This window comes from Oryzias latipes, chromosome 2 (genome assembly GCF_053564925.1).
Source record: "Oryzias latipes strain Hd-rR chromosome 2, Olatipes_Hd-rR_3.1".
Taxonomy (NCBI): domain Eukaryota; kingdom Metazoa; phylum Chordata; class Actinopteri; order Beloniformes; family Adrianichthyidae; genus Oryzias; species Oryzias latipes.
In genome coordinates, this window is record NC_136238.1 from 29,965,730 (window position 1) to 29,980,632 (window position 14,903).

General features: G+C 42.9%; 1 protein-coding gene, 1 long non-coding RNA gene and 2 other non-coding genes across 5 annotated transcripts in view; 2 read left to right on the plus strand and 2 right to left on the minus strand.

Annotated features, from left to right (window-relative positions):
* Positions 1-1,588: 1,588 nt before the first annotated feature.
* LOC144986810 (uncharacterized) overlaps positions 1,589-14,903 on the minus strand; it is a 508,483-nt gene continuing 495,168 nt past the window's right edge. The window contains exons 1-2 of one of the 2 annotated variants that reach the window (XM_078935018.1): positions 4,873-5,379; positions 1,589-3,977 (exon numbers count right to left, since the gene is read on the minus strand). In XM_078935018.1, the coding sequence (XP_078791144.1) occupies positions 2,389-3,977; positions 4,873-5,047 (1,764 nt within the window). In that variant the 5' untranslated portion in view covers positions 5,048-5,379 and the 3' untranslated portion in view covers positions 1,589-2,388. Of the gene's footprint in view, positions 3,978-4,872; positions 5,380-14,903 lie in introns of those variants that run through there. The other variant, XM_078935014.1, reaches the window with a different exon arrangement.
* On the plus strand, positions 8,381-8,453 carry trnar-ucg (transfer RNA arginine (anticodon UCG)). The gene has a single exon. It is a non-coding gene; the product is annotated as a tRNA-Arg (tRNA).
* On the plus strand, positions 8,677-12,361 carry LOC144988028 (uncharacterized). The gene is made up of 5 exons (XR_013651720.1): positions 8,677-8,797; positions 10,075-10,160; positions 10,502-10,613; positions 10,722-10,985; positions 11,939-12,361. It is a non-coding gene; the product is annotated as an uncharacterized LOC144988028 (long non-coding RNA).
* Positions 13,613-13,685, minus strand: trnar-ucg (transfer RNA arginine (anticodon UCG)). The gene has a single exon. It is a non-coding gene; the product is annotated as a tRNA-Arg (tRNA).

The window sequence follows — 14,903 nt, forward strand, 5'->3', positions numbered from 1 at the left end:
AGCCGACGCGAGCAGAAGCTGAATCCCTCACGCCACCGCCAAGAACTCCAACCACGTCGCAGTCAAAAGACTCCATTCACGCCACTGCCGTGAGCTCCGGTCATGCCGCTGTAAGATCTCCGTGCTCACCTTGGTCTACGAGCCGCTGTCAAGCTGCACGCCGCTCTCCCCTACTGGATCCGCTAGCCCCTTCAAAATAAAACCAGTTACTTACCTTTTCACATACCTGCCTCTTCCTTCCGGGTTGCGGCATCTGGGTCCACCTTGATCTGATCATGACATCTCCTCTTTGGGAGGTTACACAAAACTGCACTTTAACCCAGAAGGAAACAACAACCGCTCCACAATCCCTGAATCCCCTACAGCCTTTATCTAAACATTTACATTGACCATTATCACACATTTGATTGCATTTTCTCAGACAAACAAGCACAACTTCCCGTTTGTTTGTGTGTGAAATGATTCCAAAAAGCCATGTGTCATCCTGGAGGGACTGGTTTCTCATCAATGCAGACCACCAAGTTTCTCTGGTTTCTGACTATTTGGTGGCTGGTAGGCCTTTTGGGATTTTTGTCAGGGAAAGAAGTGAACCTGGGCTCCAAATATTGGAAGACACTGATCTAAAAGTACTAGGACATCTGAAAAAAGCTCTAGTTCTGCTCCAACTCAGTCCAAAGCACTGAAGATAGATGGAGTTGGATTTGGGAGAGGACTGAGCTCATTCAGATGAAGAAAGAACAAGTCAACAGATGAAGAAGATTTCAGGAAGTTTCCCATTCAACAAGTTCAAGTTTCCAGAGAGCTAGTTTAGCATCCGTGTTCTGGACCAAAGCACTGTCCCTCTGAAGGTCCAGACACAGAGAGGACAGAGTGACCCCCATTTCTCCTTTTTGCTCTCTCCAGTGGCTGACTCCGCCCCTTAGGACGTCCCCCTGTGTGGATCAGTGGTCAGTGGGTTGGAACCTGCTGCAAATGCAGGCTCTGGTTCTAACTGCTGGATCAGAAGTGGAATGTGAGCTGTAGTGGTGTGTCTGCAGCTGGATGTGGAACACATGAGGGAGGGGTCAAAGGTCAATCTTTCTTCCAAACAAATGTTGTCAGTCTATTCTCCAACAATGCTCCAACATCTTCAAAGGTTTTTGGTCCCAAATCCAGAGTATAGCTGGTAGGACGTGATCATTTCAGCCTCAGATTTGGGATCTGTCATCTCTCTGCCACCGTGACACCGAGTGATGAGTTCATGCTCCAAAGCGGCCCGATCGCTGGCTTTAGGGACTATTCCAAAAGCTTTCAATGATGGCGGGGAATGAACATTAGGAACAGATGACGGCTTGAAATGTCTGCTGTTGGTTTCTGATCCAGACAGAAATTCAATCAAATGTCTGTGAATCCATGATTTCCTCAGAATATAATAATAGGAGGATAAGCAGGATAAGCGGAAGGAGATGGATGGATGAATTATTGAAAAAATGTGTTTTATATTAAACGCAGTCCTTCGTATTTAAAGTGGCAGATGTGGCACTAAAAATGAACAACAATCAACAAACAGTAGAAACCCACACTGTGAGAAAGACTCCACACTCCTGACTGATGTTCATGTCCACTTTATTCCTCATAGATAAAATTGAAACAGAACAATGACAACCAAAATAAAAAACAGAGGAACAGTTCTAATGTTTACTAGAAAACATGAATAACAAGAACACCAGACAAAAACACCAGTCTGGTTCTTTATCCGCCTCTTCCTTCATACATTTTTAGGAAAATCTTTTCCTCACTAAAATTGGTCTAAAAAAATATAAACTGCAGTTACTTCTTTTTGTTTAAATCAATAATCAAATGTTCACTGATTACATAAAAAGTATCAGAATTAAAGACGTTTACAAAATCTTTCTTGTGTTGTCATGGTAACACACACATGAACAAACTAAAAATTAATTAAAATATTTTTTTTAAATTAAAATATTTAAATTATCGGAATTACGAAAACCAAAGTGATTGGATGTGCTGCAGAGGTAGAGTGGTTGACCTCTGATCAGAAGATCACAGGTTCAATTACCACTTTGCCCGTCCATGTGTCAAAGTGTCATTGGACAAAGCTGAACCCCACATTGATCCTGGGGGTTATAGGTTGTGTGAGACAGCACAGCTGCCATCAACGTGTGAATGGGTGTGTGTGGGGGTGAATGGGACTGAATGTTTGGTACTTTGGGCTTTCAAAGAAGGTACATTGGCGGTATATTCCATATGTATATGGCAACATAAAAACAAAGCTTGAAATATTTCATTCTAAAAATCATAATTTCAAATTTTTCCAAATCTCTTCCTCTGCTCATGTAAACCCCATGTTTTTACTGCACAAGTTCTCTGCTCCAAGTTTTCTTGCGCTTAAAGTGTCATGTGTGTTTTGAGACTAGACAAATCACTAAAACCTTTATCACATTCTTCACGAGAAAAAGGCTTTTCTCCTGTGTGAGTTCTCTTGTGTCTTATGAGATTAGATATTTGACTGAAACTTTTGCCACATTCTTTACAAGAAAAAGGCTTTTCTCCTGTGTGAGTTCTTGTGTGTTTTTTTAGACTAGACAAATCACTAAAACCTTTATCACATTCTATACAAGAAAAAGGCTTTTCTCCTGTGTGAGTTCTTGTGTGTTTTTTTAGACTAGACAAATCACTAAAACCTTTATCACATTCTTCACAAGAAAAAGGCTTTTCTCCTGTGTGGGTTCTCTTGTGTCTTATGAGATGAGATATTTGACTGAAATTTTTGTCACATTCCTTACAAGAAAAAAGCTTTTCTCCTGTGTGAGTTCTCATGTGTCTTATGAGATGAGATATTCGACTGAAATTTTTGTCACATTCTTTACAAGAAAAAAGCTTTTCTCCTGTGTGAGTTCTCATGTGTGTTTTGAGATTGGATATTTGACTGAAACTTTTATCACATTCTTTACAAGAAAAAGGCTTTTCCCCTGTGTGAGTTCTCATGTGTGTTTTGAGATTGGATAAATGACTGAAACTTTTATCACATTCTTTACAAGAAAAAGGCTTTTCTCCTGTGTGAGTTCTCATGTGTGTTTTGAGATGAGATGTTTGACTAAAACTTCCACCGCATTCTTTACATGAAAATTGTTTCTCTCCTTTATGAAATCCTACATGAAAAGGTTTGTTAGTGATTCTTGAGCTTTCACCAGACTTGAAAAAGGAAAAAAAATTCTGCGCTGGAGATTCCTTGTGTTTCTTAACCAAATCATCCTTCTTTGATCTTTCACTAACATCAGAGTTACACTGACTTTCTGACATGTGAGAGCTGTCCACACTTTGGACATGACTTCTGTCTCTTCTCTTCCTCTGATATGTGTTCTGTGGGTCCGTCTCTTCATCTGTAGTTGATGTTGATTCTGTCTCCTCAGCTGTAGTTGATGTTGATTCTTCATGTTGGTTTCCTTCGTCATCCTGACTATCAGTTACATTGAAGCTCTGCTGATCGGTTAAATCTGCTTCACTCTTCTCATCTTCCTCATAAGTAAGAATCTCCATCAAGGTATCAGGTTCCTGCTTCAGATCAAGCTGCTCTTCATCCTGACTGATGCAGAGTTCCTCTGGCTCCTCTTTAATCTGTGGCTGTTCTGGTTCCTGTGGTCTATCTTTAATCTGTGAAAGTTGTTGTTCCTCTACAGTTTGTGGAGGTTCTGGTTCCTCATGTTCCACTCTGAAGTTCCACTGTTGGTTGTTTAGATCTACTTTACTGTTCTCATCTTCCTCATAAGTAGGTATCTCCATCAAGGTATCAGTCTCCTGCTTCAGATCAAGCTGACTGTTGTAGAACCCTTCTTGCTCCTCTTTAATCATTGATGGTTGTGGTACCTCCGGTTCCTCTTTATAAAGCAGAGGGTCCGGTTTCTCCAGTTCAACTCTGAAGTTCCTTTGCTGGTTGAACAGATCTTCATCTTCAGTCACCCAATGCTGGGGGAGGACTGCAGAAACACAAAAAGAGACATTTTTATGTTTTAGGATTTTGTGTGTTGTTAATAAACACTATTAACTGATCATCTTAAAACCCCAATTGTCTGTGAAGACTCACAGAAGTAGGATTAAAAATGCCATCTGGACATTATCATTTTCAAATTTGGAAACGTTTCACCTCTTACCCAAATGGTCAATTCTGAAATAGCGGGTAAAAGAGCTAGTTCAAATGTGCTCCTGGGGGAGGAGTCAGACCTGAAACTGGATAGTTTTGTCTACTTAGACTAAATGGTTTTAGGTCTTTAGAAGTCCTTTGTTCTCATCTGGAGTTGGGAAGACAGTGGCTACCCTCCCCAACCTGGTAATCTCTTTCAGCTGTTAATGACCTAAGTGAAACTGGTTTGTTTGTCTGGGACTGATTTAAACCTGAGACCACCAGTCTTAATAAGATAATGTTTATCTTTCTTGACAAATATGGCATCTTTCACGCCTCGCTCAAACCATCCTTTCTCTCTGGCTAAAACTCAAACCTTGCTATCCTGGAAGTAGTTGTTTGTGGCCTTCAGGTGAGGTGTACTGCAGACTTGGGTCCCCTTGAGTTGGTTCTGTGATGTTGGTAATGCAGCTAGAGAAACAACCTCTGCACAAGCGGCTTTACCAACATGACAGAACCAACTCAAGTGGACCTGTATTGGGTCGAGCAGGGGAACCAACCAGCCAGGTGAGGGGGCCCCCCTTCCGGCCACTGGGAGCCAGACACTAACACCCGGGCCAAGGACGGAGCCAGGACCCAGAGGACCCAGGAGCCGCCCACCACCCAACCGGTGCCTCGTCACCCCAAGCCAGCCCCGGTGCCTGACCCAAGCAGCTTCAGAGAGCTTCACTGCTTTGTAGAAGGTCACATACCTATGTGGTGTAGCTGCAGCTGTGGTTTCCAGATGACATCCAGCAGTCTGCGCTGACGACAGAGCTCCTGCTCGTACTGGACGATGGTTCCTTCACAGAGTCTGCAGATTTCTTCAGCAGCAGCAGCAGCTAGTCGCTCGCTGATCAACTCTCTCAGAGACTGAAGGGAAGACATGGTTCCTGCTCCGATCTTCAGCTCCAACTCCCACAAACACCGCCGTCCTCTTCACTGCAGCTCCGATCGATCATCTGCTAGTCTCACAATCACAGAAAAAAGGTCCAAACAGAAAATTTTCTACTGTTTGGAGATTTTCCTGAAAGTTCCTGTGATCCTGCAGGAGTCAGTTCTGCTCAGCCTGCAGACCAAACAGAAAAGACTGGAAGCTTCCACATGTGAAACTTCAAGACAAAGAATCCAAACAACAACATCTGATTGGTTGACTTTTGGAGGGAAAGCTGCAACAGTCTTCTGTGATTGGTTCAGCCGTCCCTGCCCCCACTAGTCCACTGCACAGGGGGCAACATTCCAGGGGGGTTGGTAATCTCCTCCTTCTATTGTTTCTGTCCCACTGGCTCTTTCAAAATAAAGGCTTGTTGTAGCAGAAACCTGAATGGAACATCAGAATGGACTCAAACTGCTGCTGGTTTCAAAGCCTCGTTCTCAACTTCCAGCTGAACTCTTCATGAGTTTGAGCGTCTGTGACAAACTCTACAGTTGAACAACAGCAGTGAAAATCTCCATGGATGTCAACTGGGAGAGAATCAACATGAGATTTCCAAGAGTTTCTGCAGGAACTCATCACAAAGTCAGGAGCTGCAAGGCCTGATGGGAGATCTGGGATCCTATTGTGACATGAAGGAAACTCCTTCAAACAGGAAAGATTTCATCTGACAAGATCACTTTGATGTTAACATGAAGATGGATCCCAGTGATTCCGCTGAAAAACATCCCATAATACTGTTCTAGATGGTTCTAGAGTGGAGATTTCCTGTTTCTTTTTCCTGTTTCTCCAGAAACTAGAAGTCAAACCTGAAAGCAGAAGCTGCAAACTGAGTCTGTGAGGCCGATTTTCCAGCAGCACATCCTCCTCATCTGCTGCTGAGATGGAATGATGAAGATCAGCTGAGGAACAGCAGGTTTCCTCTCACATGTTCCTGCTGCAGAAAACACTGTTTCATATCAACTCATCCACATCATGAAGGATCAACATGTTTGACTGAATTTACATGAAAAGAAAAGACGTCAAAGAAATCTGTCCAGACGGGAAAGACTGAATGAATCCAAGTTTTTACCAGATAGATGGAACTTTGTTTGATTTTCTAGCTCTGCTTTTCTCCAAAGATGAAGAACATCAAGAAATAACCAATAAATGCTGATCTGGAACATTCTGTCTGGGAGTCTGACTGACACTTTGACACTTTCTACATTCTGCTTTGATCCGGGTTTGAACCTGCTTTACTGCCACCACAACACATCCAATCCCAGCCCAGAACCTGAAGCTGGTTCTGAACATGAAGCCGGTCTTCAGGGACAGCAGGACTGATGAGTTAGTGATCTTCTCAGATGGACTTCAGACCCCTTAGAGCTGAAACTCTCACTTTTCTCTAGGAATCAGCTTCTAGTTGACGACACACTGCTGCAGTCAGGAGAACACACAAGAAACACACACACAAAGACACACAAAGGGGGAGGAGCTTAGCTCAGCCATTGAAGTCATGGTTGAACTCTTCTGGGACTGATTTTAGACACAGAAAGCGCTCGTGTTGTAATCAATAAGATGATTGGTCAGCTTTAGCATCAATGGAAACATCACATGGTCTTTCATTAAAGTCCATTTAGATCATAGTTACAGAAAGAAGAACTGATCAGAAGTCATGAATCAATGGAGATTCAGAAACATTCAGAATATTTCACTAGTCTGATTGGAATCACTCTATTCAATAGAAACCAGCAAGAAAATAGAGATTTTCTCTCATGACCTCATTATTCATGTGAATTTATCAGCTGTAAGCCATAATCCAGACAAATGGAGCCAGTAATTCCAGAATAATCCTCACATAGATGTTGTGTCTGGAGCCCGTTTTCCTTTAGATGATCCAGCTCTTGGTCCACTGAACCTCCAACCTTCTTCCATTTGTTCAGCTGCTGGACAGAACAAAGAAAAACAAACAGATGTTTTTGCTGAGTCAGGAAAATGCCTGTTGGAGCTCCAACATGATTGTTGACGGTGTTCCTCCTCTTTCTGCTCCGCTGACGTCCTCATTTTCAGTTTCCTGATCAGACAAACTAAACTCTTTTCCAGGTTTGAATCATCAGAAGAAGAAGAAACTTCCACCTTTGAGCCACATGCTCAGAGAATCCACTTCCAGAACAGCAGAGATTCCCGCCACATGTGACAGAGCATCCAGGTGATCAACTACAGGACATCATCACCTGCCTGTGACAGTCACACCTCCATTCTAGATGCAGCCAATGACCTCTAGGCTGTTTGAGGGTCAGAACAACATGACAGCCAGGAAGACCATCCCTCCTCCTGACCACCAGCTGCTCTGTCTCACAATGGCTGCCATGAGGAAGACTCCATGAAGAGTTAACGCCCAGAGGTCTGCTGGACCAGACCCCATTCCTGACAGAGTGATCAGAGAGTGCAGAGCAGCTGCTAGACGTCTGATGTCTGACAGGAAATCTTCTAGCAGATGTCAGCTCCATCCCATCAGACGTTAGCTGACAGACTGGCGGCCATGAGCTGGAACAGCAGTCAGAAACACAGTCAGAGGGTGGAGATGGGCTGCAGGTGAAGCAGGAGTCCCCGCCAGAAAAGACGCTCAGAACTCCTCCTCTTCTTCAGCTTTCTCAGGGATGAAGCAGAAAATGCTTTTTCCAGAAACATCCCTCCTGCCTCAACCCACTTGTGTCAAATAGGAACTTCTGGAGCTGCTGACGTCAGCTGGTTTCCATGGCAACGGCTGATGAAGGACAGCAGTTTATGTAAAGTGAGACTGGAACATTGATGTTTATACTAAAATGAATGTTTCTGTTATCAAAAGCTGCAGAAAGAAGAGACTCAGCGTTTTCCAGCAGCTTCGTCCTGCAGAAACATCAGCAGAAAAGAAGCAGCAGCCATGAAGGGACTGAGAACAGACGGACATCAAAGCAGAATCCAAGCAGCACCTTCATCCTGATGAAGCTCCGCCCTCTGACCTTCAGCAGTCATCTCCAGGCTCCGCCCCCAGTCTGCAGCAGCTTCATCTGCCACCTCCATCCTCTCTCTGTGAGTCTCTGCAGAGTTTTTCTGCAGCTGCTGGTTTTTCTGCAGCAGCAGCAGCATCAGAGCCAGAGAGCCAAAGAAAGTGGAAAGTCTGAGAAGGAAGCAGCTCTGAAGCTCTGCAGCTGACGGTGCAGCTTCAGGACTCATGAGGAGGACCACACTGCACGGCTCCTCCTCCACCTTCCTCTTTGAGGCAGCAGAAGTTCCTCCACCTGCAGCTGTACCTAGCTGTTATTACAGACCATGTGGCCTAATGGACAAGGCGTCTGACTTCGGATCAGAAGATTGAGGGTTCAAATCCCTTCATGGTTGGAGGCAGAATTTTCAGAGACTCCCACAGTGAGACACCTGCTGGCTGTTCTTTGTAACTGCATCTGTATGGAGTTATTTCAGTCTCAATAATCAGAAATGCACACAACCGGTTTTACAAATACACACACTCCGATTCACAAATGTCATTTTATGCAAACGTGAAAAATAAATTCGGAAATACACACCCTGTGTTTCACAGGCGGGTTCGCTTTTAGCCAATCGAATGGCCCCTTACACTCTTCACTCTCAACTGACGAGGGAGGGAGCTGTTCAGCACAGCAGTTGGGAGGTCGCGGGCGGCAAACATGGCGGAGAGGTCTTCCGAACGGGATCAGTCTCAGCCCGTAAGTAATGCACTCATTTGATTATTATTCCCTCGTTTTACGTCCTGTAATGTTATTGAATACTAAGTTGAAGCGTTCTCCTTAGCCAAGTGACATGTGTGAATGCTTTGCACATTTGCAGAGTACCCCCACCGCAAATTATCTTAGCTTAGCCTGTGCGGTCATATTTTTTATGAAAGCGGGGGAGGACTTATGATGGTTTTGCCAAGTTTTATACTTGGCATACCAGCTCTTCACACAACACGAGTAACTACAACCAACCAGGGGCCTCGAAACTAGCCGGCTTTCGACTCAAATTGTGTCTGCCTGCCCTGTGAGTGTGAGGGAAGTTTAAGCCGGTGTCGGTTCAAGCTAGATATACAGCCAATGTAGGTTCTTAACATGATTCATAAGGAACTAAGGGGAAAACATGCCGGATTTACAGCAGCACAGAAAGTTTAATAAAAAGTATTGATTTGGAGACGTGGATTTGTTTAAACACTGATGTTATGCTAACTAGCTAGTAAGTTAGCTGTTCCGTGTGCTGCCTTGCTTATGTAAACGCGATCCGGGTTAAAGTTAGACACAGTCTTTTCACAACCCAGACTTTAAGACGGGGTGGACTGTGCAACAAAGTTAATTCATATGTCATTCATGAAAACGGCATTTTTTAAATATAAGACGTGAATCCACTGTTGAATGAAAGAAGCCTCATTAAGTTTCTAACGTTAGAACCCGTATTGTGCTGAAAATCCCTGTGAGATTGTGTCAAAATGACAGCCACTAAATTCCCTGTATCTTTACTCCCAATGACGAAATGACAAGAATCCCAAACATTATGTTTTTAGGCTGTTTTGTAGTCGATAACCAGTCACAGAAAGGGTGGATGGGAGAAATATGCTGTCAACAGTGATTTGAGTAGAAGTTACTGTAAATATTACACACAGGCTTCCTGTGATCAGTGTCTTGTCTCTGATTTTTTTTTTTTTTTTTAAAGCTGTTCTTCACTACAAGCTCAAGTTATCATAGCAAGAGTGTTTTAAAAAATGCCCCTTTCTAATATTTGAAAATTATGTAATTTAATCTCAGACAGCTAAATTATCTAATCCATGTTTGTCGTGTTTTTATTTATTCTCTAGGAATTGCTGAAGCGTGACATCCTAAATACCTTTCTATTCTATTCTATTTCATATTTTATCATCCTATTGTATTACTGTTTTACCTGTCAATTGGGAATTTAGCATTTTTGCCCCTGTAAATATCTGTCAGTTGAAAGTATTTGTACTTGTATTCCATAGATCTTGTACCTGAAGATGGCAGACAACAACTATGCAGACTTGGCCTTCTTCAGTGACGCTGTGAACGTTTATGGCTTTCCTCTGAGGTATTCATGTTATTCATAAAGAAATCTTTTATTCACATATCAGGCAGTATAAGCACTTGGTTATTTGTACAAAAATAAAATAACTTTTTTTTAGACTCCTCTGAAAACAAAGGCAACTGTAAAACTCTTTCCCCTCATGAATAACATTTACCCCCAACAGTCTCTCTCACCTCAATTTTTTCCCCAGTGATACATGTAACCCACTCCTGCAATTTATTTAACCTAGAAATTCTACTTATTGGCATCATACATAAGAACATTACATTTTAAATTGATGTGTACCGTATTGGCGATGCATTTGTAATTATGTGTTTGAGACATGATTTTCATGTTATTGTCAGGGTGAGAGGAGATCACGGAGGAGAAAATGTGGGCATAGCCGAGTTAATGCTCACAGTACGTAGAACTGACACAAACAGCTTCATTGCAGCAAAAGTGTACACACAATCAACGGTGAGTTGAACCTAGTTTTAGACGCTTTAATATATACATAAAAGTGAATGATGTATTAAAAATAAATCTGACAATATAATATTTCTTTTTGCTTTTTTCCAAATACAGGATTGAGCCCCTCTGGTGTGATGTCTTCATGACTGTTACTGGTTTATATTACAACATCCTGCACTCTCCTGAGGACCAAGACTTGCTCAATATCAGTAACATCACGTATTCTGCTGCCATTACATCTTCCTACCACGCATTAAGGCCAGTTTGGATGTCTTTAGTGACGCGTGGAACAGCCATCCAATCAGGACGGAGCGAAGCATAACACCAAATCAGCTGTGGCAGTTGGGCTTGACCCAGAACCCTGTTTCTGATCCCCGGGTAAGTGCTTTATTTCAGTGTTTTTCAACCTTTGTTCTCTTGTTCCACGGTCTGACACCGGAATCTGTGGAAAGTTACACCGCTAAAGACGAGCTTTAGCTGGTATTTTTGTTATAACTGAGCGACTTTATCAGCAGAATTAACAACAAGGAAGTGAAGATTTTAACCACTTCTGATTGGTCAGACTGATGACATGTGATTAAGCCTTCAAGAATTATTGGCGGAGACAGTTAAAGGGGCGGGACTTTTCCTTACACAGTTATAGCTGCAGCTAAATCGCGGTGCCGTCAACCTTATCAAAATGTATTTTATAGAATTAAATAAACACAAAGAAAAAGTCATTTTAAGATCTTTCATATTCCTAACTTCTCAGTGTTTTATCAGTGCCTGTTTGGATGAACAAAGAGCTGATTTCCTGGAGATGGGAAATGTTTTTAGATCAGTGAAGTAGGGCAATTCCCCACGGCACACTTGACCATCTCCCACGGCACACTAATGTGCCGCGGCACACTGGTTGAAAAACACTGCTTTATTTAATCTCAATGTACTGGACAACTGATTTGTGTGCAGTTCGACTAAAGTGGAAAGTATCAAGAATAGTATGATGAAATCACAATGACTACACAGAATTTTCATCATAAATGAATGAAAAGTATTATTGTTGTGTGGTGCAAACTATTTCCCTAAATTGTTTGGTTTTTTAAATCAAGTAGGAAGAATAGCACATCTGCAAGTTCAAAATACATCACAATGCATGGCATTATGAGCCATCAGCTGTACTAATCTCACTACTTTGTTAAGGTTCACTTATTTGCAAATTATAAACAGTTATGGAGATATGAGGTCTGCCTGCCAGAAACAATATAAGTAATTATTAGTGGGTCTCTGTTCCTACATAATCTAAAACATTAAAAAAACAGTGCTGTTCATAAACAGTATCTTTTTTTTGTCAGGGTATGCTGGTTCCAGAGTGAATGGGAGGAGAGTGGATCCATGGCTGAACCTCATCCTGGGATCAATGTCCCGGTATGGGACAGTCCCCTTTTGGGTCCACAAATGTTGGAACTGCAAGACGACATCAACCCATTGTTTAATTCAGACCGTTTGGGAGTGGACTGTCCCGTTTGTTTAGAACTTAATTTAGGCGACATAATTACATACAGAAGAAGAGAGACTGAGGGGAGGAAGACAGAGTTCAAATCAATACTGCTGTATTGTTCAAGGGACTTCATTGTATGTAAGGAAGTTGTGAAAATTAGTTCCAGTTTAAATAAAATTCAAATCAGTAGAGATCCCACATTTGCTTAAATTTTGATGTTTTAATCTGTCCATGTTTTCACTGAATTTTACTCTGCAATAAAGGGTGAATGTTTGCACTTTGTTGTTCTATGACCATCTTTTGTTGTGTAGTACTTAACCAGTTATAAAACCCAGAGAGATGAGGATCTTTTTTTGCAAGGGTGACGTGGCCAAGAGGTGTATATGTATATGGTTACAATATAAAATCCATGACATTTGAGTTATTAAAAAAATAAAATTAAGGTCCATCAAAGTGACTTTGGGCTGAGCAGGGGAGGTGTATTGGGTATCTGTGATTGACAGTGAGACGAACTTGAGGAAATGTAGTCCCACTGCGTGGTACAGAGCAAAGTGATGCCAGTTTCTCCACAGAACCTACTGTGGAAGTTAAAGATTTTTCTCCTTCACCTTCATATGATCAAGACCGAAGGGAACCGTTTCTGAGTGTTGAAATGACGCTAGCATGAAAGCTAAGAGAATAACGTACAAACAATCCCGAGTGAAACGTTCATTGTAAATCTCATGACCAGTACAGAGTTCGATGGATTCAATGTCAACTGCATTCAACCACTGTTGCCTTGCTCCCAGGTCCACTGAAAAGTTGCGCAAGCCAGTAATTTTTGACAACCGAAGGCAAATAAACCGACAAGCCATGCTAAAGCTAACACGCTAACGACCGACTGGTACAGAATCAAACATGGGCGGGGCTTTTGCCACCCGCAGAAAGCGTAGAGAAAGTGTAAGGGGCCATACGATTGGCTAAAAGCGAACCCGCCTGCTTTGCTGATGAGTTTGATTGACAGATTCACTAGCCAATGGTGACATTAGTTGACCCGCTCCGTCAGATGAGTCTCAATATTCACCGTAGAAAAATCTCTCACACACACGGGGAGATTCACAAACGAGAACGGGATTTTGAATGCACATTCTGCAATTCGTATGATCTGTGAGTTCACATCACATGTGTAACTAAAAATCACGTTTGTGAAGCACTTACTGTGCATTTCTGATACATTTATTGTGAATTTCTAAAATGTTTTTGTGAAAAACAGTGTGCACATTTGTGAGAAACACTTATTGTGCATTTGTAAAACATTTAGTGTGCATTTGTGAAACACAATGTGTGTGTTTGTGAAACACAGGGTGTGTATTTCCGAATTTATTTTTCACGTTTGCATAAAATGACATTTGTGAATCGGAGCGTGTGTATTTGTAAAACCGGTTGTGTGCATTTCTGATTATTGAGACTGAAATAACTCCATACAGATGCAGTTACAAAGAACAGCCAGCAGGTGTCTCACTGTGGGAGTCTCTGAAAATTCTGCCTCCAACCATGAAGGGATTTGAACCCTCAATCTTCTGATCCGAAGTCAGACGCCTTGTCCATTAGGCCACATGGTCTGTAATAACAGCTAGGTACAGCTGCAGGTGGAGGAACTTCTGCTGCCTCAAAGAGGAAGGTGGAGGAGGAGCCGTGCAGTGTGGTCCTCCTCATGAGTCCTGAAGCTGCACCGTCAGCTGCAGAGCTTCAGAGCTGCTTCCTTCTCAGACTTTCCACTTTCTTTGGCTCTCTGGCTCTGATGCTGCTACTGCTGCAGAAAAACCAGCAGCTGCAGAAAAACTCTGCAGAGACTCACAGAGAGAGGATGGAGGCAGCAGATGAAGCTGCTGCAGACTGGGGGCGGAGCCTGGAGATGACTGCTGAAGGTCAGAGGGCGGAGCTTCATCAGGATGAAGGTGCTGCTTGGATTCTGCTTTGATGTCCGTCTGTTCTCAGTCCCTTCATGGCTGCTGCTTCTTTTCTGCTGATGTTTCTGCAGGACGAAGCTGCTGGAAAACGCTGAGTCTCTTCTTTCTGCAACTTTTGATAACAGAAACATTCATTTTAGTATAAACATCAATGTTCCAGTCTCACTTTACATAAAATGCTGTCCTTCATCAGCCGTTGCCATGGAAACCAGCTGACGTCAGCAGCTCCAGAAGTTCCTACTTGACACAAGTGGGTTGAAGCAGGAGGGATGTTTCTGGAAAAAGCATTTTCTGCTTCATCCCTGAGAAAGCTGAAGAAGAGGAGGAGTTCTGAGCGTCTTTTCTGGCGGGGACTCCTGCTTCACCTGCAGCCCATCTCCACCCTCTGACTGTGTTTCTGACTGCTGTTCCAGCTCATGGCCGCCAGTCTGTCAGCTAACGTCTGATGGGATGGAGCTGACATCTGCTAGAAGATTTCCTGTCAGACATCAGACGTCTAGCAGCTGCTCTGCACTCTCTGATCACTCTGTCAGGAATGGGGTCTGGTCCAGCAGACCTCTGGGCGTTAACTCTTCATGGAGTCTTCCTCATGGCAGCCATTGTGAGACAGAGCAGCTGGTGGTCAGGAGGAGGGATGGTCTTCCTGGCTGTCATGTTGTTCTGAGCCTCAAACAGCCTAGAGGTCATTGGCTGCATCTAGAATGGAGGTGTGACTGTCACAGGCAGGTGATGATGTCCTGTAGTTGGAGATCACCTGGATGCTCTGTCACATGTGGCGGGAATCTCTGCTGTTCTGGAAGTGGATTCTCTGAGCATGTGGCTCAAAGGTGGAAGTTTCTTCTTCTTCTGATGATTCAAACCTGGAAAAGA